The 25,057-nt window shown below is 34.3% G+C and overlaps 1 protein-coding gene across 1 annotated transcript in view; it reads right to left on the bottom strand.

The window, feature by feature from the left end:
- The window catches only part of LOC107292948 (neuronal PAS domain-containing protein 3), a gene marked incomplete at its 5' end in the record, with an annotated part of 219,172 nt that overhangs the window by 81,159 nt on the left and 112,956 nt on the right, over positions 1-25,057 (bottom strand). Inside the window, one exon of the mRNA XM_015822079.1 lies at positions 21,413-21,587. Coding sequence (XP_015677565.1) covers positions 21,413-21,587 — 175 coding nt within the window. The remainder of the gene's footprint in view (positions 1-21,412; positions 21,588-25,057) is intronic.

Here is a 25,057-nt window from a genome sequence, read left to right as displayed (position 1 = left end):
TTAATATCAGTGTACTTCCTGCCACATAAACTGAATCCACAGGGAAACAAACAAAATCTGGAATTATAGCCATGATGATTTACTTGGTCATGTGTGGTTTGTTCAATTTGCTCATTTAATATACATGGCAAATATTTTAATATAAACAAAACAATAAGAAGATATGTCAATTGTACAAGATACCTGTTTTTCTGCATTTTACTTTAGAGGAAGCTACCCTTTTTCTATAACATGTGAGTAGGGAAGATATTGGTTTTATGTTTGTCCTTTTCTTACTAAACTTTTCATCCCAAAACTGAATTCTATGAATAGTATTAATAGTAAATAGTATATTTTACAAGTAAATGCAGATGTTTTTTCAACAGCCACCAGCATGCTTTTTTGTAAGAAGATAACATGTCCATTAACCTCTTCAAAAGGAAAAATATAAGAAATTATTATTTTCCTTAATTTCTCAGGCTGTAATCTTACTCATGTCTGTTTAGGAATAAATTCAATTAATTTTGCTTACGTTTACTTCTGAGTAGGACATTAACATTAATGACAAAATAAAATTTGATATAATAAAAATTACTGCTGTGCAAATGAAATTATAATAGATCGATGTCAAACAATTAAACCAAGTGCCTCAAAGCAGATCCATTGATAGACCTCCAATTTAAAGCAGGGAACCTCTTTCTTCATTGCTTATTGAAACTATGTTTTTCACCACAAGTGCTCATTCTTTCTAATACATCACAATGAAGGAAATTGATCTAGATTCCAGGGCAGATGCACTCATACATGGCAATTTCAATCTCAAAAACATTAAATGTATAGTGTAGAGACCTGAATTACATAATGTAATAATAAATAGGTAGAGAAGCTATAAAAAATGTTAAGTCCCGTAATATTATATTGCAGGCAGTTAGAAGAGTTGGAAGACAATAGCATTTTTTCAGCTGCAGGGCCACCAAGACAATAGACCATGTGAAGTATCATTTGCTTCACAACAAGATCCAAATGCAAGTGCAAAATAAATAAATAAATAAATAAATAAAAGAAGGAAAACTGAGATACATAATCTCCAAGGACTGCCAACATCCTGTAATTTTTGTGTGAAAGAAATAGAAAGAAAAACCTTGCTTTACATGGAGAGTAATCACATTAGCTGCATTTAATTAGTTTAATTCAAGTTTAATTAAATGTATACTTAACATTCAAATTAAATTACACAAAAATTAACTTAAAATAAATAATTTTGTCCTTGCTCATACAATGTTTATCTTGGATTTGGCCACTTTTAGAACCTTGGCATGCCACTCACAGAGCAAGTAGACCTAACCATAAAAAAGGCTGTGCAGCCATAGATTATACTTAATTAAATTAATTTCAAATGTTCTCGGTTTCAATATATGTGCATACTATGTAGATTGCACATGAAATGAGAGTTCTTCTTCTTCTTCTTCTTCTTCTTCTTCTTCTTCTTCTTCTTCTTCTTCTTCTTCTTCTTCTTCTTCTTTTTCTTTTTCTTTTTCTTCTTCTTTTTCTTCTTCTTCTTCTTTTCTCTCTCTCTCTCTCTCTCTCTCTCTCTGGGTCACAATTGGCTATAAGGCTCTACTTAGTGCAAAAAAATTCTGACGAATTACATGCAAGACCTTGGCAGTTGCAAATTGTACTTCTGTCACAGTTATACATATCTATTGTTTCTAAAGTTGCTGATGTAAAATAAGACATTTTGGAATTCCTTCCTAGGATACAAGGTAGATTTTTTTTCTTCCACTGTTCCCAAGAAAAAAATATTAAATAAAACAAATTAATCTCATTTGATGGAAAAAAATTCATTTCATCACAATATTGATAGATTATCAAGAACTGGCTGCTCTTGCTGAAGAAAGAGATTGTATATCATCAATGAAACCTTTTAAGAATCTGGAGAAATTAATTTTTGTGACCTTCCATGAGTTCATATCTTGATATGCTCAATATTCACAGTATTGTCATGAGACGCAATCACCTTGTTATCAGAGATCTTTCTAAGTTAAAGAAAAATCCCAAGTAATATAAGGAATGCAAGTTTGCAGGAATCACTACATTGTGTTTTGATTTGAGAGTTTAACATGCAGACACACCGTGCAGCAATAATCTTCAAAACATTCTCTGCTTTTAAGAATTGAGTAGTAGTGAAATTAAAATTCACTATAACATTCTTACATTTGCATTATTGACTGAAAACCATAATTAATGGCTAATTAGCTATTAATATGTTTCCTACTAGTAGTTGCTGCCCTGTTTGAGATTTCCCTTATGTGTCCAGTTGGCCATTGTTAGCATATAATGTTGAACTAACTATCCCAATGATTTTATTATTTTCTTATTCAAATTCCACTTCTCATACCCATGGCCATCTCAGGGAAACTTCAATAGTGTACAATGACAAGTACTCCTCAAGATATATTGTTCAAGAATTTGTTGAATTTAAAGGGGATCGGAATACTACTATGGGAAAGGGAATACAATTCTTCATCTACAAAGCTTTAGATCCCAGCATATACTTCAGGTCATGAAATTTAATGCACTGGAATTTCTACAGTTATTTGTGCTGAAACTTCTAAGTTTTAAAATCTTCACTTTGTAAATGCCATCTTTCTTGAGAAAGTAACGTATTTAGTTTGTGGAGGAGAGTATTTTGAGTGGAGTTTCTAGACATTGGCTAACGATTATTTGAATACTTTAGTTGACACAGTGCCCATATGAATATGTCTTTTTAAAGGACACTACAAAAAGGATAGGATAATAAACATAAGTATAAATGTGCCATTAGGGCAAGGGTTTACTAGGTTTATACAAGTTTTATATAGGAGAAATAACCAACTGATTACTGTGTTAACTTGGAATTTAGGAGATCCAAAAGGGCATCTGTGTTCATAGTTTGTTTAATGGAATAATAGCTGTGCACAAATTCAAGTGCAGCAGTACTCCCCAATTTCTGTTTCAAGCACCTCATTGCTGCAGCATAGGCCAATTTTTAGATTACACCCATTTGTGATTAATATTATAATATGAAAACAGTGAGAGGCACATCTATCCACTTGTACATCTGCAAAGTAGAACTGTGTTTGGAAAAGCAAGAATATGTTGTGGAGACGTGGATGAAATATTTCATGTAGACGTTTCATAATTTCAGGCGAGTATTTCATGCAATAGTTAAAGCAGAGATGGTAACAGTCTCTCATGGAACAGATTTCCTTTTTCCCTCTCAGCTTAGCTGAAAACTTGAGTTGAGAGAGAAACCATTCCTTCCAGCCACATTATTGATAGTTATTCTGGTGATAATGCAACACATTCTGGGCTGGCTTGGTTTTGAATGGGCAATTAAAACCCATTATAAACAAATACAGAAACATATAATGTATCAACACAGCTGCCTGCATTTTTGCATCAGCTCTGGGGATGTGAACAGGAAATTATCATGATGAATGCCTAGATTTCAAAATCTGCCATTATGTCAGTGATTTAAGATGGCCTTTGAAATAGCTGAACAGTGGAATTCTCTTCCTCTCTTTCTTGCCTGTATTGTAGACAAAACTAAAAATAGATGAACATTATGTTAACGAACTGTAGAAGTCTTTTAAAAAACTTTTTACAACCCATGATAATATGTTGAATTACATATAAAGTCTGATAAAGAAAAGTCAAACTGGATGGATGGAGGGTAGGAAAGTTGTAAGCTAAACTGAAACACTCTGATTCACTATTATGTTAAACAAAGGAATAATACAATTTTTAATTATGAATGTAGAATTTTATGAATTGAATAAAATTATTTCATGAGGCATCATAGTGTTTCTTTTTCTCTTAATGAGTCTTGACTTTTTCAAAATCTGAGAATTACATTTGAGGTCCAAGTTCTTTATATAGGTTTATGCTATATAAATTATGTATACTATGTATACAATACAGTTTATTGAATATTTAATTTATTGTACATGCTGCCAATCTCACTATTCAAAATCTATAGTTTGTGTAGAAATATGTTTTCAAATAAACTGACCCTGGATATTATGACATGTGTGGGAGCACAGTTGCTGGTAGATGCAACCCAGGTTTTTGGGGGGGATTTGTCTGCCTCTTTTACTAATGGACATTGCAAATGTTAGCTTATAAGAAATTATTGTTCCTATCTTTGAAAGGAAGTTAGGCATTTGAAAAAATTAAATCCAATCTACTTGAATCCCAGAAGTACTCTTTATGTATCTTGAATTGTGCATGGTTTTTGTTCTAGTTCAGTACTCATACTCATTCATCAAATCTGTCTTTAAAAGTACCACATTTTCAGCTTTTACAATTTGAGTTGTTATGAAAGTAGCTCACTTAAATTTCTAATAAACTGCCGAATTCTATGGGGTACTTCATTTGCTCATAAATTTCTTCTGCGATTGTTCTATCCATACTGTAATACATTTTTCATAGACTCTTAGTTTTCATTGTTTGTATTTTAGACTACAGGTATGAATTATACAAAGATGAATTTTTCTAAAGAAATCTATAACATGCTCTTCCTCCTGCATTCTCTTCTACCAATTATGTCTAACATTTCCTCATCCTTAACCTCCAATATTCCTGGAGTTAAGGACAAGAAGAGAAAAACCTCTGACAGAAATTTTTACTTTGGTTCCATGAATAATAAAGGTAGATTCCCTATCATAATCTGGAGACATTTTTTAAAGTTCTGGAACAGAAAACTACACATCCCCAATCCTCATATGGCATATAGGCAGCCTTTGACTTACAACCACAATTGGGACTGGAATCTAAGCTGTTGAACAAAGCTGTCATTGAGATGGCCATGTGACTGTTTTGCTCAACTACCACAATCCGTGCTCTCTCAATTGAGATTGTTAAGCTATCCACTCTGTGTGTGTGTGTGTGGGGGTTTAACAGTGTGGGGAGGCCCAGTGTCCACAGGTGCACGAAAACCTGCCAGTGGCTGGGAGGCCTGGGCAGCTGCTGAAAGAGCTTTTCTAGCCTTCAGAACAATCACCTTCACTAGCTTTCTGGCCAGAAAAAAGCCATTCTATCCTGCAGAACAATTGCTTGCTAAAGAGCCTTCTAGCTAGTAAACCAGGATGTGGTGGTGCAAGGAGGGAGCCCAGGCCTCACGGGCATGGTGGGGCAAAGAGAGGGCTCAGACCTCCCATGCGTGTTGGGATGGGGAGAAATAGACAAGGACCATGCTGAGGTCTCCAGGGCTGCAGCAGCTTTGTGGATACTGGTGGGCCAGGTGGGCAGCTGAGATGGGGGAGATATAGCAATGGGTAGAAACTAGTCAAGGAGAGAAGCAACCTAGAACTAAGGAGAAACTACCTGACAGTTAGAACAATTAACCAGTGGAACAACCTGCCTCCAGAAGCAGTGGATGCTCCAACACTGGAAGTCTTTAAGAAGAGACTGGACAGCCATTTGTCTGAAATGGTATAGGTTTCCTGCCTGAACATGGGGTTGGACTAGATGACCTCCAAGGTCCCTTCCAACTATTATTATTATTATTATTATTATTATTATTATTATTATTATTATTATTACTACTACTACTACTACTACTACTACTACTACTATTACTACTATTATTATTAGGTGGAGGGGAACTGCAATGTCCCCGTGACTGTAAGGGGAGATGCACTGTCAAGTATCAAAAAATTTTATCATGTGACTACAGGTGAACTGCAACAGCCATATAACCTAGGCAGGGATCATAATTCCCTTTGTTCAATGTCTGCGTAATTTTAAATGGTCACTGAATGAACAGTCCTAGGTCGAGGACTACCTTAAGGTCTATATTAAAATCATCCAATGCTTCCCTGATCTTAATGGGTACTTACAAAAGATGTGGCTTTTCAGAATTTTTCTTTAGGAATATATACAGAAACAATAACAAAGGCTGGTGTCCAAATAAATACACACATGAGCTGAATGATTCTGATTGCCTTTGTAATATAGCATATGGCAGTTAACTGGATATGATTCATGTAAAACATAACTGTGAGTTGTGTATTTTATTTGACCCCTTTATAGTTTATTTTTATAATGCAGAAATAGACAACAAATTATAGTATGTATGTGTATCTGACAAGTCAGTGTAAATTAGTTTTAACAGAATCACTAATTTGGTTTAAAGTTTAGAAGCTGATAACCATAGATTTGTAGTATGACAAGTATTGAACAATTGGCCAGCTAGCACCTCACGAAATTAAAATTTTATAACCGAAAGTCGAAGGTTTAAATATTTCATAACTGACATTTTCAAAGTCTACAATATGAAGCCAGATTTTGATTTTCCAATGCAATATTCTGTATATGTGCAGTTCTCCTTCTGTTTTTTATATGTGAATGTAGATACAATCCAGATATATGTTATCATGAAATAAAAATATTTAATAGTCAAATACTTAACAACTCTTTTTTTTAACTGTCCTGTTAAAAAGATATGCATTTTTAAAATGCTCTACGCATGCAACTAACCTAGAAGAATAGTCATGCTCAAATCTACTGCTCTAGTGCTAGGAGATCAAAAATAAAAACAAATGTCCTCAGTGAACTGTCATGGGCTTTCTGAACTTTTGCAGAAAGTTCAAATGAACATAACAGAGAAACAGCACTGAAAGAAAGTTGTGGGATCCATGAAAACTCCCTAGCTTAATTGTTCAAGTATATTACTGAGGAACTGAATGAGTGATCTTTTCTCTACACAGTTTCTCTACGACTAGGCTCATAGATTATTAATAGGACTGTCAACTGATTAATAATATGATTTTTTCTTGATTAATTGATTAATTCATCAAATGAATGTGTATATGAGCATAAATAATAAGTGGATCTAATGTCATGCTGTCAGACTTTTATTAGTGCAATGGGACTTTCGTTCTTTTCCCTGCCTCTGGATTCTCCAATCATATGCTCAAATCTGTTACCGAAGACTGAGACGACCTTTGCAACAGATTTGGAATTTGTGGAGAGTTGCAGAATTAAGGGGAATTTAATTTAGTCAATAAGGAAAAAGATTTCCAAAGTCAGAATGTCACTGGAATCCACCCAGTAATGGATTTTGACTTCTGTATTTAGAGAAACAAAACTTTATTAGATCTAACCTTACAAAAGACAGTACTAGACAACACCTTCAAAAAGACTGTGAGAAAGAAATATTAGTTATCAGTTATGTGTATATGTGATTTTATTTGTAATAAGTAATAACATTGTTATACATTCCTATTCAAAGCTATGAAATTCAGTGAGGCTTACTCCCAGCTGATCGAAGATTGCAGCTTTAAAGCATTTAAAACCTGGTTCTGAAAAAATAGGAAGCAAATCAAAATATTTTTAATTCAACAATTGATTAATTCAACTCTATCAGTGTAGCCAATTATTGTTTTAAACCCTGTATTCCTAATTACTAGAAATATCTCTTTGTTGCAAATAAAGCTACACTGATTTGCATCCACGCAGGAAGTGGCAGTGTGCACAAAATCAGCAGTAGCGCCTATATGCAAAGCATGTTGACTTTGTCCTCATTTGATTAAACATTAAAGTTCTAAAGAAATACTAACAAAGTAGAAACTCAGCTTACACAGAAACCAATAATAATGTAAGGGTATCAGTAGCTCAAAACCGAGATAAGAAACTTTAGTACACTGAAAAAAGTAATCAATATATTTGAAAACAATAATTCAAAATGTATTGTAGTCCTGGTAACATCCACCTCGCTCTGGAACGCCCCCCCCATGGGAATCATCCCCATCCTTTAAATGGAGCTCTAAAACTGTGGTTCTCTGGAGCCTTTGGTGCTTTAACTTGAATTAGGAAGAAGTACGCATGTTAATTTAACTGTGGCTTTGACTGATTATTATTATTATTATTATTATTATTATTATTATTATTATTATTATTATTATTATTATTATTATTATTATTATGTTTTTATAGTTCTAAGACATCCAGAATCTTGAAAGTAGGCTACCGTAAATACAAATAACAAAATAAGGTAATATTTTAATACAGTGATGAACTAACTCTAATAATTCAACACTGCTGTTTAAACAGTGAAAGCCCTCAAAAAGAGATTAAGCTCAGTGTAATATCATCAAAGTTTGGTAAGGTTAAAAGTATTGTTTTACATTATACTTGTGAATGCATGTATAGTACATCTATGTTTATAGAGCAGCAAGAGTCTAACTTTCCCTACTAAAGTTTAATTGTGATTGACAAGCCCACTAACTTCAAGTCCTCAAGGAGATACTTAGAACCATTATCAAATATACGACAGCATATATTGCTGTCACAAATGGCAACAATATCACATATCATTTTATAGATAATGTTTCAATATCTTTCATTGAATAAAAGTTTTTTTTAATCAAGTTGCATTGGTAGCACTAAACTACACAAGGGGTTTGGAGGTTGCAGATGGCTGCATTACTCTAAATGTTCAAGCTTGACTGACCCATTTCATCAGCACTGTCAGAGCCTTGCACTGATACATGTTGACAACATTTAATCTTAAAAAATTGAAAGAAATGAATTAATATGCAAATTTCATCAGCTTTGTAATAAAAATGTCCTTGGAAAAAAACAGAGAACATGACCCCCAAGGAATAGTCTGAATTATCCCAGCTCAATTCTTTAAGTTAGTCAGAGGTATGTAAGTCCACAAGGAAATCAGCACAGATTTGACTTGGAAATAATTATGATGAAGAACAAAACACAAGCAGGTTGAATAAATGTAACAACTTGGGAAAAGTCTTAGTCCTGTTTGTTATTCACTTTGAATTAACAGGATTAGGTCTGTTTTTTTGAAAAGAAAGGAACACAGCCATGCAATTTCAACATTTAAGTAATGTGGAAACAATTTTGGGACGGAAAGGTATCAGTTTTATATGAAAAATAAAAAGTTTCAAGAAAAAATATATTTTAAAATACATTATACATTATATTCAAGGTTAGTAGTGGCTGGGTGGCTGCATATTTTGTCCATGTAAAAAGCATTTTGGTTGTACAATAAGTGCAAAATATTTCTTGAGGTTGAGAAATTGCCACCAATATTTGTGTTCATATTATTTATTCACATATAAATGACAACACAGAGGCATGACTTCCCAGCACACTCTAAACTATGACAATTTGCATCTTTTAAATAGTTGAAAACTATAGCTCAGCTCCGATATGGTTCAACATATATGGTTATTCTTTTCATATTTAGTTTTAATACTATTATTTACAACCTGAAGCTAAAATTATTAAGCTAATTTATTAAGAAGGATCAGTAATCTTCCACATATGAACACTTCCATATGTTCAGCTGATGATTCATGTATGAAAACATGCATTTCCAACTACATCAGACCCTGTTGAATTAATTGGATATAATTTTTGGTGAACATTAAGATATTCATCCTCTTCCAGTGCCCTCAATTGTCTATTGAGAAAATACTAAACATTTGCATCAAAGCTTCTCTAATGACTGGAATTTAGAAGCATTCCTGAATATACGTCCACCAAAAATATGGGCCATCTTCAATGTTTTATTCAAACATTGTAATATAATCAAAGTGATTTTAACAGATTTATAAGTTTGAATAATTGGGGCATTTTAAGTAGTGCTATTCAAGTTTAAGGAATATGATCTGGCACATATTTCTAATTGCTCTTGTGAAAGACATTATTTAATGTGCTGTCTACATAAACTCAAAGCATTAGTCATGTGTAGATTAGGTTTGTATGATATGATTTCTCATTACAATAGCACCTTTTTTCGTCTATAATTTCACCCCTTTGAAAAAAGACAGATAAGACTGGTATAAATTAACTAAGTTCCACAAAATATTTTTTTAATGAACAGACTAATCCAGATCAGTACACGTTAGAAGTATGCTTTAAAAAAATCAAAAACAAACTAGCCACTTTACAAGTGAAAATTGAAAATGACTATTGTAATATCTCAGGAAACTAAGCATAATCTTTTAGTGCTTTTCAAATAAGCCTTCTGATTTTATATATCCCTGGAAGACAGACACACTATAATAGGGATGATTAACTAACCATATTAATCTAGTCTATAAGCTTTTGTGGTTTACTACAAAAGGCTTTTTAAGTTTTTCCTTTCTTTCTTAATCTACAATCAGTAGAACCCCACATTTATGATGCCCTTTGCACTTATATGCATAAAATGAATAACCTTTCAGTTTAATTATGCAATATCCATTCAGTTTGGAAATGATATAAAGTTTCAGGTAGAAAAAGAATAAAGCCTGTTTAAGAATTCAAAATTAATATGTGTCAAACTCATGCTAAATCTTAATCTTGTAGAAACATTTCACTAAAATAGATGTTCTTTTATCACCTGGCACATTTAAACCCACTGGAAAAAAGGAAAAGAAAGAAAAGAAAACATTTGGCTAACATGCTGAAAAAGAGAGCAGTTTTCCAAGACACTCCAGGCTATTCTTGCAAGGGCTGAACAGTTGTATAATAATGAAAAATGTGTAATACTTGTGGGGCATTGCTTGTGCACAAATACCTCCGCCCATGCATTCATCATTCTGCAGGTATTGTCAGTGAAAGTTTAATTGCATAAACACTCTGTAACTGTCCTGTCATATTTCTTGTCAGTCTGGATTCCCTGTCCGGGCTCACTATCTCACAAAACTATAATTGAATTGCTACCAAGTCACAAGAGAGCCCCCCCAAATAAAATCTTTATGAATAGAATTTGTTTCCTATCAGCAGATTTGACAAATTGTGGCAGAGGAAAGGCCTGTGTGATAATTTCTCAGTTTATTCTAAATCCAGTTATTTGCTGTTGGCTCTTATCTCTTCCTTAGAACTTTAAAGCCATGAGAGAAAAAATCCCAGTGGGTTTACTAATGTTTTTTTCTGCCTATATTAGAGGAAACCAAGGGAAAAAAATCATAGCTGTGAGAATGCTCTTAGTCCTTTGTTGAGGGTGGGCATGGTGGGACAGAGATAGCTTAATGAAAACAAATAGTGAATTCTACATTATGTGGGGTTTCTCTATAATTCATATGTAATAAAACATTTCTGTATAATGATATGATGCTTCAGATATACATTACCTTGTTCAACAAACAAGAGACCATTTCCAGCCATAAAAGAGGATCCTAATGCAGTCAAATTGTATAGCTCCCAACACTGTACATTAAAGAAACTGATACACTTTGTGACGCTCTAGAATATACCATGGTTGTTCAGAACTGAACTATCGATCAGTTGGCTCTGATGGATTAGTAAATCCATTACCTCAACAGAGTGGTAAACAGCTTTTTTGGAAATCAGAATAGAATTGCCAGTCACTTTGAAAGCTCTTAAATAGATGACTTATACTTAATATAGAATTGGGTGAAAACATTGCATATTGCAACATTTGAGATTCCAGAAAGAATGGGCATTATATACAGTATGCGGCTACTACTATAAATAGCCCTGAGTCTCCTTCCATTTTCTCTTAAAATTAATATTTATAATCCGAACATATAGGATATGATATCACTGGGTGCTCTGGGTTTCTTGTACATGTCCTAGTCCATTGACCATTATTTTTAAAAATTAACAAAAGTACAAATAGAACAATATGTTTTGTATTCTGTAAGGTACCAAATGAGAGAAGGACAAATTATGTTAGTCAAATATTCTGGAAGGGAAGGGGACAGAAAGAGAATAAGATATTAGCATAACTCTCATTTGCAATCTGAGGTTCAGTAATTATAATCTAAAATCCAACCACAGCTACCACTTTTTTTTATTTGTATAGAAAGACTTTCTTTAGCAACCCAGCTGAGGTCATACTCTAAATAATTTGAGAGCTGCACTATCTGTACATGCCATCTTTGCTATTTCTTTGTTGTTGTTGTTGTTGTTGTTGTCCATGGCACTGCTTTCTGTGGATGTGAAATTCCTGAGCAGATGATGAACTCAATAACCAAACAAAATTAAAATGAAGACACAATATAGGCTTCACTACACACATCATCATTAAACTTTAATGGAAACTAAACTATAATAAATTTTAATATTTCCAGAAAAACATATCAGAATAAAAACTGCTGGATCCAAATTGAGGATTATGTTTTTGCCTGATCTGCATTTTTATGTTACCCTTGATGAGCTAGAGCAAATGGGGGGGAAATAATTTCAGTGAAAATATGAGATCATTGTATATCTTCCTTTAAAATTCTATTACCAGTGCACAACTGAAACATGCTATTTTTTTAATGAGGGATGCAACTTCTTCAATACTGACAACTGTCTGCCAGTCAATGGTTTCTTATATCTGTTCATCAAACTCATATGTGATTGATGGTTGTTTCTTGATTAAGTTATATTTTGTAAGATACTTAATTTAGGACTTAGGTTAAGTATAGATTAGTGCATTAGGCGATTAAAGAACATTTGTCTTGTAGGACACTTAAGTCATTTGTTTCTGACACTTGAGAACAAGCTAGCAAAAAGCCACATAATGACTCAACTCTTAAAAACAATTTAAAACAAAAATCATGTTATGAAATGTTGGAATTCTAAACTGATCTGTGTAAATTCTTTAAGAATTTGTAAAAAATGGCTAGGTAATTTTGTTTGTTTATTTTTAAGCGTCATTTTGATCTTTACTTCCTTATTCATAGTAACAGAAATTTTATGCCTTCTTCTAATAGATGCTTTAAAATTCTTTATTTTGGTGGAAGAGATAATTTCATTAAATCTAACCTGTATTTAGAGCAGCAGTTTTTCCATCATAATTTATATATGGTAGACTGTGTATCTAAAGTATTCTATTGGTTAGATACTAGTCAGATATAATAGCTGGTATATATCAACAAATACATTGTATATGAAAATATATGTTTGTTGAGCTCATATCTAATGAAATGAAAAAGTTCAGTTCTTGAGTTTAATCAGAAAAATCTACAAGAAGGGAGCTAGAGCTACTTTTTCCCTATAATGGGTAAGGCAACTTTTGTACTTCAGCACTGAAAGAACTTGGGGGAACATCAGGAGGAAATCTGCATTATTTCGTCTAATTTGTAGCATGTTGTAAAAATAAACAACTCAGATCCCCAGGGCTGTTCCCATCTGGAAATGTTCCATGAGCACAAAATTTACATTAAGAAATGGAAGGATGTTGTCTCATACTGATTATAATAACACAGTTATATTTGATTTCATATTCTACTAAACTGCAAAGAATAATGCCCTGTGATTAAGCAAGAATTTTTAAAAAGACCTTTATATTATCTGGAATAGTATTTTGATTTTGGGCACTTCCCCACTGCCTTCTGTTAAGTTATAATCCTTTTGGATAGGAGTCAACCTATTGCTGGTCTCAAGCAATTCCTCCAATTGATTAAGGTACATTGTTGGTTACTTGCAATACAAGTCTCAACTGATTTACCTATAGCAGACTAATAGTAGTTATCCTGCTGGGGACAGTGATATTTAACTGAGACACACAGTTGACATACTCATTCATTTGAAAAGTCACTGCTATCAGAGGGAAAAGCCCTTAACCCCATACCTGGACAGAAGATTGCTTACAGTATAGCTATTTATATTATAACACTTTTTAATTTGCAATGATATTCTGTGTTATTTTGTGCTGCTGGAAGAGGTCTCAGAAGAGAGACAAAGCAATGCTTCCTGTTTGCTTTACTCTTATAAGCATTGGATTGAGAAATAGGATTGAGGGAGTGCTTTGCTTGAGTATCCAAGAACCCAAAGCATCTTTTTAAAGATCTACACAACCCAACTAAATCAAAGAATCACGTAACATAAAGATTGAAGGGACTTTGGAGACTGTCCATTATTAAAACATCTCTGATGAATGGTAATCCATTTTTTTTTAGTTAAGCATTTCCAGGTCCCATGCCATGTAGGGTTTTAAAGATCAAAACTAGCACTTCAATTGAACCCAGAAGCAAACTAGCAACCAACGCCATTTGTGAGCCACAGGTTGAAGCCAAAGTTTACTTTTGGCTTTACATTTTTGGTTAAAATTATAGTATTTTGTCTGAAAGTATTGATTCCCCATATTCTATTTGCTAATTTTCAGTCTCATTAAAGAAGCACATCCCCAAAATAGATTTAAAAGGAAAAAAATAGAAAATTCATGAATATCAAGAATTATTGTGAGATAAGCTATACACGGTGTCTAAATCATTAAGTACAGAATCCTTAGAAATCGATATATTATATATGCATGTTTCTCAGAATATCATCCGCAACTTGAAATCACCCATAGAGATAGTACTTTTAATAAATATCTTAAAGTTGTTAATATCTTAACATTTAATTCAATAGACACCGAAATGACAAACCAGACGAATATGACCTTTTTTTGCATTAGTGAACAACTAAATTTGAGCTTCTTGTCATACAGTATATAAAACTTCTGGGAGGTTTTTTAAAGTGTTTCAAGCCCACCAGTTACCTTGTGAAATTGAAACAGCATTCTATGTGAAGGAATCAAGATATTCCCTTTGGGGGGGGGCATCTTTGCTCATGTGGAATGGAGGAAACTGAAGCAGTGGGTCATGTCTTTTGCAGTGCTCATCCTATCAAGACAGCAGCTATAATCTCATTGCCCTCTGAACAATCTGGTAGTCTTGTGGCCTCCATTAAGTCCTCCGAGCAATTTTGTGCAGTCTGCATAAATGCATTGTCATAGCTCAGGATGGTGCTTGTCAACAACCTGCTGGCTCAGCAAAGTAGACCACACCAAGAATGCATCGTTGTACCTGCTACTAGGGTAGGGATAGTGTTCTACATGCTTCCCAATTCATGACGGCTGGGCTTTGCTTAAAGAAGCTGCTGATTCCCACTTCTACTCTCCTTTCCCATCATTCTCTTGGACCTCTCCTAGTAGCTGAGAATGTAAAGATGTCTTGAATGATGGCAGCCTTGCTTTGATCATCTGCAGGTGGAAAGAAGTTCTGGGATAGAGTTTAAAATCAACTGGCAGCAGGCAGGTGGTAGTCCCTGCTCACTATCAGTGACTTTCTCCTTTTCAACAGCTTCTCTTCATCCACCCCAGCCAAGAGGAAGGCAGCAGGGAGAGTTAGGTGAATTCAGCATTGTTCAGGTTGATAGGATGAAAGCATGTTCCAATAGAGAGGAGAGTAAAACATCCCTGCCCAAAGCAGGAGGAACAAAGGTGCTCTGTGCTATTTGAAGTTATGGTGAAAAAACTGCTACATTCTCTGCAGATTTTTCTATCCAGGGCTGTTCTTCACCCACGAGCTGTATCTGGATGGAGGAATAAAGGTGGTCTTTTCCAGTATTTTTCAAATTTGGCAACTCACAAGATGTGAGGACTTCAATTCATAGAATTCTGGGAGTTGAAATCCACACATTTTCAAATTGCCATGTTTGAAAAACACTAGTCTATTTCCTTCCATGTATTAAGGCAGTGGTTCTCAACCTGTGGGTCGGGACCCCATTTGGGGTCGATTGACCATTTCACGGGGGTCGCCAAGCAAGGCTGTCCGCCATTTTTTTTGTCTGCCATTTTTTTGTCCGCCATTTTTTTTCCCTTTTCCGGCGGGTGCCTTACCTCCCTTGGGCTGGGCCAGCTGGTGGTCAGCCTGCTCCGTCTCTGCTGCTTGCCAGCTACGCCTCGGCCGGCGCAGGGGGCGGAACCACGCATGTGCGGCGCTCCCGGGCAGGGAAAGTCCTCGACTTACGACCGGTTGGGTAGTCCTCGACTTACGACCAGTTTAGTCCTCGACTTACAACCAGTTTAGTCCTCGACTTATGACCGGTTGGGGTCGCGGCATTAAAAAGGTTGAGAACCACTGTATTAAGGGCACCAAATTACACCTTTATATCCTCAGTGAGGCTCATAATTCCAGTTTTTGCTTTCAGACTGGCCACTTTTCATTCATGATGGCCCTACAAATTAGGTGAGGCTTGGGTTGATATTTCAGATGTGGTGAGAAATCTCAAACCTCTATGTTCCCCGTGAATCATTAAGTGGAAAACAAATGGCAATTGCATTTTTCTGTGCTACAGAATGTATTTATTTAATCATTTTTAGCTTGCTTTTGATTAATGCTAATTTGAAACTGAGCTAAATTTGCAGGCATTATAACCTTTTATGAGAAGGTGACATGTGCCAAATTAAAAGACAAAACATTTTTTTCCTTTGCAAATTGTCAATGCTGTATCATTTTTCTTTCTTGGCAGAATTGGGAATAATTTTCAGGCATAGTCACCTCTTCCAAGGAGATAAATCCTGCCAAGTTTCAGATGATTAAGTTCAAGGATTTTATATTGGTATTCAACAACAGAACCAAACCAAATTAATGAAAAATTCTGCCTGTAAAAGGCTGAAAAAATGATGAAAAAGTAGCCCTGCTTCATCATCAATTTATATTTAATGAATTCACATTTAATGTTATAATGTGGTACTCTTCATTTTCTTCATCTTTGACTAACTAGAGTCATCTGCATTAGTTAAAGTTGGGATGCAGCTATTGGTCTAATGAACTAGTCCTCACATGATCTTCATGATCATCTGAGTTTGAGATCTTCTACAATGAGGCACACTGCTCTATAGGCATTGAATATGCTTATTATTTGCTTAACTGTGATGTATCTTTATATTCTTGCATGATCATAAATATAATGAGTCAGTCATATCAGCCTTAGCATTTTCTCACCAAACAGCTAAACATGCTTTTGACATTTTGAACTAACTTCAGCCCTCAGTTATATCCTATGAGATCCACATTTGCTATGTATATTTCTTGGCTTTTCCTCAAAGAACTTCAGAAAAATGCTGTAGACGATATGGAAAGATTTCATGACATTAATATGCTAGTATAATTATTCTTCAACTAAGTATTCTCTGATATATTTTGCAAAGTTGTAGTGTTGATTTCTAGTTTTAAGAGATCTTACCTTTCTGATAAATTCCAACAATCCCTTGTCTTGACTCAGTTCAGACACAGGTAAAATATATCATTCTTGACAAAAAAACATATTCTACAGTTCTACAACTGCAGAAATCATATATACTTTATTTAGTATAAAAATAATAGTAATTTAATAATATTATGCAAATAGAAATGCTGCATTAAAAAATCTGAACTGCTGCTCCTATTCCTCAGTAATATGACATAGATTTCCTTTTTTTTTTTTTACTCAGTGTCTTTGAAAATGGCTGGTTTTTCATTTACTGAGCACTTAACAACAGCTACAATGAATTTATTAAAAGGAGAGTACAGCAATCATAATCCCAAGCCTGCAGAACCATTAAAAGTAATGAAAAGACACAAGCAGATATGCGGAAAGTAAATTAACCATTCAGTCAGAATGGTCCAGAGGTTCCAAGCTTAAATTGTCCGGGGAATCTGCTGGAGAGATTCTACATCGGAATGTTCAAATATCATGCACTAAATGGGCAATCTTTTGTGCTGTTCAGTTTTTAGATTAAAAGAAAAACTGTTTATTCGATAAAAAAATTACTTGATGATATGGAGGGTGACATTTCAAGTGCAGACTAGAAATTACATGCCTCAGACCAGTAATACTTTCTGTAAGTAAAGTTATTTGCATGCCTCAGTCTTTACCCAATTGAAACCCCATCTCAGCATGGTTTTAGGTTTTTTCATTTTATGTCTACCACATTTTTTTTCTTTTTGGTAAAGCCTCTTTTGAGTTTTTCCCAGATGATTTAAACAAGACAATCAAAGAATTGTCTGCTTGAAGAAACATACTTCTTATTATAGTGCCGTACCACTGCATCGTAGGTTAGCTTAGTCACTTACTTCCTTCTATTACAATGCCAAATGTTATTTAGATTTCAGTCATTTAGTAATGGTACATTGAACACATCAAGCTTTCTGAAAAATTCCATACCTAGTAGTTGTTTCATTTTCATACTAATATGGTGATATCCTTTCTCCCATCTTCTCAAATTATACACACATTTTAAGCACTGTCTCTAACAGAGACAATTAAACAGTTAAAGAGATGATAATGCACTGAACAGCAAACTTTAAAAACATATTTTTGTGCTATTAAGATAAGAAATTCTAGCTAATGGTTCTTTAGGGATGTAAGAAGCTTTTTAAAAAGATAACTTTTTTGCAATTTCTATCAGGTATTCGTACTGGTGAAAAGTGTTTAGCTAAATCTAGCATCTAGTTTGTTCTTTGTCAATGGAATACTAAAATGAGAATCCTTCTCAAGAATTTATATAAGGAGCACAATATTCACAGTGTTCACTAAGTTTTAAAGAGATATATGATGAAAGAAGAGAAAAGAGAAAAGAGAAAAGAGAAAAAGAAAGAAAGAAGGAAGGAAGGAAGGAAGGAAGGAAGGAAGGAAGGAAGGATCAATGGATAGATAGATAGATAGATGATAGACAGACAGACAGACAGACAGACAGACAGACAGATAGATAATTTGGAAAAGTGACTGCCAGGAGACATGCTTTATATTTTCAGATTTAGTTTCAAAGATATTTAATCTTTATATTTTAGATAAATAAATAGATTCAAAGATGTCATAGAGATAGTTACAGAACTAAATTCACTTTGAGGTTGTCCCAGTAAGATTTGATGAGAGCTATTACTGAATGACCAAACTGGTATTCGAGTTAGGTGATGAAGATGTCACTTCCAGGCTTGTGGATTGTCAGGATCAATGGAAAGTGATAGATACATCAATGCCAAATCCATAACATAAAGAGTAGAAGAGGGCTGGATTCGTTTGTTCATGGAATTCTACAATATAACCAGTCAGAATGAACCAATATGATATTTGGATGAAGAAATCAGGGAGTTTGAAGAAAAGTGAGAGAGGAAATAAGAAGGGATCTGCTTGAAACATTGCTAGCAAAGGAAAGATCAACTCAAGGAGGAATAGGTTAACACTGCGACAATCAAAAGTAAATCGAAAAAGTTTGGCAGGAGACTAAGTGTCACGGTATGTGTGGGAGCTGGGGTTACAGAATTTTCTGAAAATAAAATCATGTGTGAATCGCAGATCAGAATGAAAGGTTAAATAGCTGAGCTGCCATGAGAATTCCCACCAGAGGTAAAAATTGAGCCCTTCATATTTATAACAAACATTTCAACACTATCTTTATCAAGAATTAAAATAATTGAGGTTGTATTTCTGGTAGTGTGATAAAGTTTGTTTCGTTTTAGAAACTCTTTTTAACTGCAGTTCCAATCCTTGCTTACAGAATGCAATTTCCATGGAAATAATGGGAATTATTTCCATGCAATATTATAGACCATATTTATTCTGTTTCTAGAATTTTACCTGTCTAGTAACAGGAAACAATATCCTGTTGTGCTATTGATCAAGAGAAATCCTATGAAGTGGAATTTTTGGGGAGAGAAAGCACACTAAAAAACCATGTAAAATTTAGATCCCATTTGCTCATAAAGAATTTAGGGCACCCATGTAAATTCTGAAGATTGGAACAAATATCTCTTGAACTTAGATCCTAGCACAGATGAAGATGAATTTGTATTGCAGTAAGATGCTGCACTCACAGATAATAAATATTTAGTTCTCTGCTAAACTTACAAAATGCTTTGAAAAATCCCCATCATATCAAATCACAGTATTTTTTAAAATATGCACATAGATCACTGAACCAGCATAGTCATCAGAGTAAAACCAGTTACTCTGATTTTTCTTTTTTTTCCAAAGGAAAACCACAGTGAAAAAAGAGAGAATGTTAAAAAAAATCACAATAGCCAAGAATAACCTACTGCATTTTCTTCTATATAGCTTGGCAAATTAAATGTTTAGCATTTTAAATACTGCATGTGGTTAAAATCTTATGCCAATTTACTTGAAAGTCAGCAACAATGAGTTTAGCTTGCTTGCTTCTGAGGATACATGCACATGACTGGAAAACAAATTTGTATCAATAAAGGAGAATATTTATAGCTTAGGGTTGAAATGAGGAATCATTGGTGCTTTCTGAGCTTGTTTTTTTTCTTGCAGACGTTTCATTACCCAAACTAGGTAACATCATCAGTGTAGCACTGATGATGTTACCTAATTTGGGTTATGAAACGTCTGCAAGAAAACAACCAAGCTCAGAGAGCACCAAGGACCCCTCAGATAAATTTGTTTTATCTGTCCTTATATCCTCATAATTATTGTTTGTATAATCCCCCCCCCCCCAAATTTCCAGTTTTTCCATCTGGAAAGGCTTCCATTTAAAAATACACTATTATTTTTCCGGTTGTTATGATACTCAACATAGATGCTTTAGTTTACTGTTCTTTATAAAATGATCACTAATAAAATACTTTTGTCTTATGAGCTTGCTTCAAAACAACAGATCAAGTACAGTACAAACATATTTAAATAGTAGAAAAATAATTTCCCAAGCAAGCAAATAAAAGGCTTCAAATCAGCCTTTGTACTTCATTAAAAATCTTAAACTTCTCATGAGAAAAATTAACATTTAAACTACTGCTGCTTGGCCAAGCACTCCACCACACAAGAATATGAAATATCTCCTCTAAAAAAGTACAAAAAGGACAAAACCACAAATGTGGAACTTCAATTAATTTAAAGCCCCAATCAGCAAAGAATAAATCCTTCGCAGATCTAATTACCAGAGCTCTCGGAAGACCCAGGCCGACCAGCCAATCTTCCTCGTGTTTGAACAGCTTGATGAACTAGGGGACTGATGGATATCAAGTCATTTTGTTTAATTTATAAATGGATTTTCCCCTAATACTTAAATTATCATCAGTACAACACAATGAAAATGGGAACATTCAGAATGCAAAGTCTATAAGAGGCCTGGGAGGAATTCCAATGAGGAATGTCACCTCTGTTCATTCCTCTATACAATTGATCTAATTAAATACTGAGGGTGGAAAGGCAGTTTAAAATGTAGCCATTACTGTTTTCTTTTTAGCCTTAATTTATCTGTTCACATCTTTCAAGTACCTTCTGATGTTAAAAAATAAGAACTAAGAACTCTACAAGTCCCCAAGACTTTTCATTCTTCACAAGCTCATATTCATAAAGCTTATTCAGAGATTTTCCTGAATAATAAATAAATGCATTACTTCTAATTCCTACAACAATAAAAGAAAATGAGATACGAAACCTGAACCTTTTCAATAATTTGAAAGAGAATCTACATCGACTGGTATTTTCTCTATGCATTGTTCAACCAAAATTAGAGCTTTGCTATTATACTTATTAAAATGTCTCTTTATTTCCAAACCTCTTCCTTATTTAATTACTGCTTAGAACCGAAAGCTGCCCTGAATTGTTAAATACAATTAAACCTATTCATCATCTTTTCACACCAGCAACTTGAGCTCAATTATTTGGTTAAGGTCCTGCCCACCAACCTACTCATTCTGATTGTAATTCCCACCTGGCTCAGGGGTCTCAGACTGAGAAGATGAAGATGCTGAGCTGGCTCCATCCTCGGCTGTTCCCTGCGAGAGAAGGCCTCGTCCCGGGGGAAGTTTCATGCCCAGCTGCTCAGCCATCTCCACGTGGTCACCAGGATGGACATAGTCAAACACACTGCTGCCTGTCAGTTCCACCTACGGGGTACAAGCAGGGGACAGGAGAAGAGGAGCCATTAATGTAAGTATTTCTTCTTCCATCTAGAATCTATTATAAATGCATCACTTCAATCAGTTCTAAAAAGTTGGAAACTTGAGATTTATGTAATGAATATTAAAGCATCTACTGCTTTGATGTTGAAAATTGTATGTATCTTTCATACAACACATATATCAACACAAATAAAAACATGCAGCCACTGAAGCAAAATTTGTTTGATTAGAATATATAGTTTAACCGTAACTAGCTTTTCAAACCCATATCCTTAATTGACCCTCATAATTGATAATTTGCATTAAAAAAAATTGGCTCGAACATAAGCTCACAGTTCAAGCCTACAAAAGGATTTTTTTTTTTCAGTTATAACTTTCTGAATATAATCCTGCATGAAATATGCATACCTTTTGAAATCAGTACAACCTTCACAGAATGCAATGGCATGTTGCCAGGCTGTATGCTATTGGAAGACCCCCATCTACAATTAAGCAAGCACTTTGCTTTTACCTGATTATTTATTTACTATATTTGTAAACTGCTCCAATCTTATCTCTCTGGGTGAAATATAACATAGTAAAAATAAGCCACAGACATATATAAAGAATAAAACAATAGTGAATGAAAGAAGCAACAAAGTACACAGAGAGAGAGAGAGAGAGAGACAGACAGACAGATCTAATTGTTCCTTTAAGGATAAACATGTACTTATAAAGTTCTGTTCTAATAAATTATCCTATCAATATTCTAGTAAATCATAAAATAATTGCAGTATATAATGGCATTGCTGAAAGATGGCAGGCATCCTTCAGTCACATGTAGAAATGGATAACAAATTACATTTGAATACTTAGTAAACAACGTTAAAAAGTTATTAAATTACAGAAAATAGCTACAAAAACCTATTCATTAGATAAAAATGTTTAAAAATATAAATATTAGAAGAAAATATTACAATGTCTTAATATTCAGAGCAAATTACCCCCTACCAAAATAAAAAAGAAAGAAAGAAATTGGAGCAAAATTTAAATGCTGTCATCTTAACTCAGAAGTCCTGCTATATACCATAAAGATCATTTCAAGATAAATGTGGATATTTGGATTGCAACCTGATTTACAAATCACAACTTTTCACTTGTATATTGTCTCTTTAATTATTCATTAAGACGAATTCAAAGATTTGTGATAGACAACTATTAGTCACAGTGTCTTAGGGTTGAAGAAATCTTACAGCTTGAGGGAGAACCCTCGTTTTACCATTTATTTCACTGATGACCTGATTTTTACAAAATTTGACGCCTTATAAAGATCTAGCTTATACTCAAATTTCACTCTACTGTGATGATTAACAACAACAAAAAATCATTACACTGTTTTGGTTGTAGGCTATGATAGAGCAACCCTTAATTTTTCTGAATCTCTCTCAGGCTGTAGACATCAAGTAGGATTGGAGTCTCTTTTTGAGTGTGCTGGACCAGATAAGGCCTTTTTCTAAGTTCTGGGACAAGCCTCTAAATGAGATATTAGGTAATTCATAATAAATACACAAATCTTGCCTATGCCGGTATACTTTTTTCCAGTAATAGGAAGCTGCTTTCTATTAGGTCAGTCTGTTTTTCACTGAGCTCTGACTGACTGACAGTGGCTCTCAGACCAAAGCCTTTCTTATCCCCTGTTTTTTTCCCCCCAACACAGGGGTCAGAGATCAACTCTGACTTTCTGCACGCAAAGCATGTACACTCCTGTAGTCCCAGAAGAAGAGCAATGCTGCTATTAGACATTATTCAACTTTAAATTTGTGTAGATAGCCTCCTTGCAGAGGCAAGTACCATACTCCACCCTAGTGCCTATGTATTTGTGTGCATGAAGCCTAGTAATAAAAGGAAATTGAGGCTGACATATTGCCTCAAGTGGCAATGAAGTGATAAAATCCTCAGAATGTAGAAGGTAGTTTTAGTCTGCAGCAGGGGATCATCTTTTCAAAATACTCTAAGTAAAAACATTATTTGTAAGTATGAACAATCACAACAGAGAAAAGATTGGGTCTGACTCTACCATCTTGGATTGCTAGATGCAGGCTTTTACAACCACTAACATTATTTCTCACCCACAATACTGTTTCAAATAAAATTAAATCAATAACAATACAATAGCTACTAAGAGCTATGGCTTGGTGATTTAAAATCAAAGAATTATTATCTAAATTTTCTGTGGCTTTCTAGGAAGTCTTGTTGTGTTTTTGTTCTAAAATTCTCCCAATGCTTAATGAGAACAAGTGTGCTTCTAATCTAGCAACCAATCAGATTTGCTTTACCCACAAAGTAATTCATTTAATTGGTAATTGTTAACAAATCCAATGCTCCATCCAAGTCAAGGCAGCATACAAAAATTGTAACAAGCAAGTAAAATAATCTATTTATTTATTTATTCAATTTCTACAGCGACCCATCTCAATCAATAATTCTGGGTAACTTACAATTCCAAAAGTATAAAATAATTAAAACAATAAAACATTTGAAAAACAATAAAAATAATACTAATTTTAAAATACCAAAGTTCCATAAATATATCTAGCTCATTCAAGTACAATTAGACAGCATAAAGATTTTAAAGGCAAATAAGCAGGCCATATTAGATAGCCACCTATCAAATGTCAAACAAAACTATTCTGGCTTGTGTATTCTTCCGTAACTGAAGATTCAGAATAAATTTCAGAAACATGTAGTGCATGTGTCTTTTATTGCATATTATAAAGAATTGATATCCTTCCTTCCTTCCTTCCTTTTCTATAGCTGCCCATCTCAGACAATGACTCTTGCAACTGAAGAAAATATATTACAATTCAAATACTAATAGAATTTTAAAGCAATAAAAACAATAAAAACATCCAAATTAAACATACATAGCACATATTACCACAGCACAGAGAGTTGGTTGCTCCACAACCTTGCTCTGCAAGAGACAACGAGGGATATCGACAGTATTGCCAGTGGTGTGCTGGTAACATGTATAACAACCTGCTCTGCTGTCTCCATAGCCCCTGCTGTTCCTTGCTGCAAGCCACCAGTCAATCAGCATACTAAATGTCGTACCTCAGCTCTGCTCAACTGGCTTGCAAAACTCCAGAAAATTTAATAATCACTTCTTGTAAACTGCCTCCAGCACACCACTGTATATTACTGTATCTTTGATTGGGAATATATTACTAATAACATATACTGATAGAGGTTCTGCACAAATGGTCTACTCTTTTTATATAATCAGGTCTTGAGTCTACTGATCACATGCAGGACAAACTTTTGAAGCAGCTTTTGGGGCTTCCATTCATTAAAACGAGGGGAGGAAGATCTCCAAGTGTAGCAGGACTGGCTAAATCTGAGGAACAGCTGACCAAAGTGACCAAAGTGAAGAAACAGACAAATTAGAATGCAGTATTTTTTTTTAATAAGAAGCT

Source organism: Protobothrops mucrosquamatus, unplaced genomic scaffold, assembly GCF_001527695.2.
Source record: "Protobothrops mucrosquamatus isolate PMUCROS unplaced genomic scaffold, P.Mucros_1.0 scaffold1459, whole genome shotgun sequence".
In the NCBI taxonomy this organism is placed as follows: Eukaryota; Metazoa; Chordata; class Lepidosauria; order Squamata; family Viperidae; genus Protobothrops; species Protobothrops mucrosquamatus.
The sequence above is the reverse complement of the archived record's forward strand: the minus strand, read 5'-3'. Positions and strand labels throughout refer to the sequence as shown.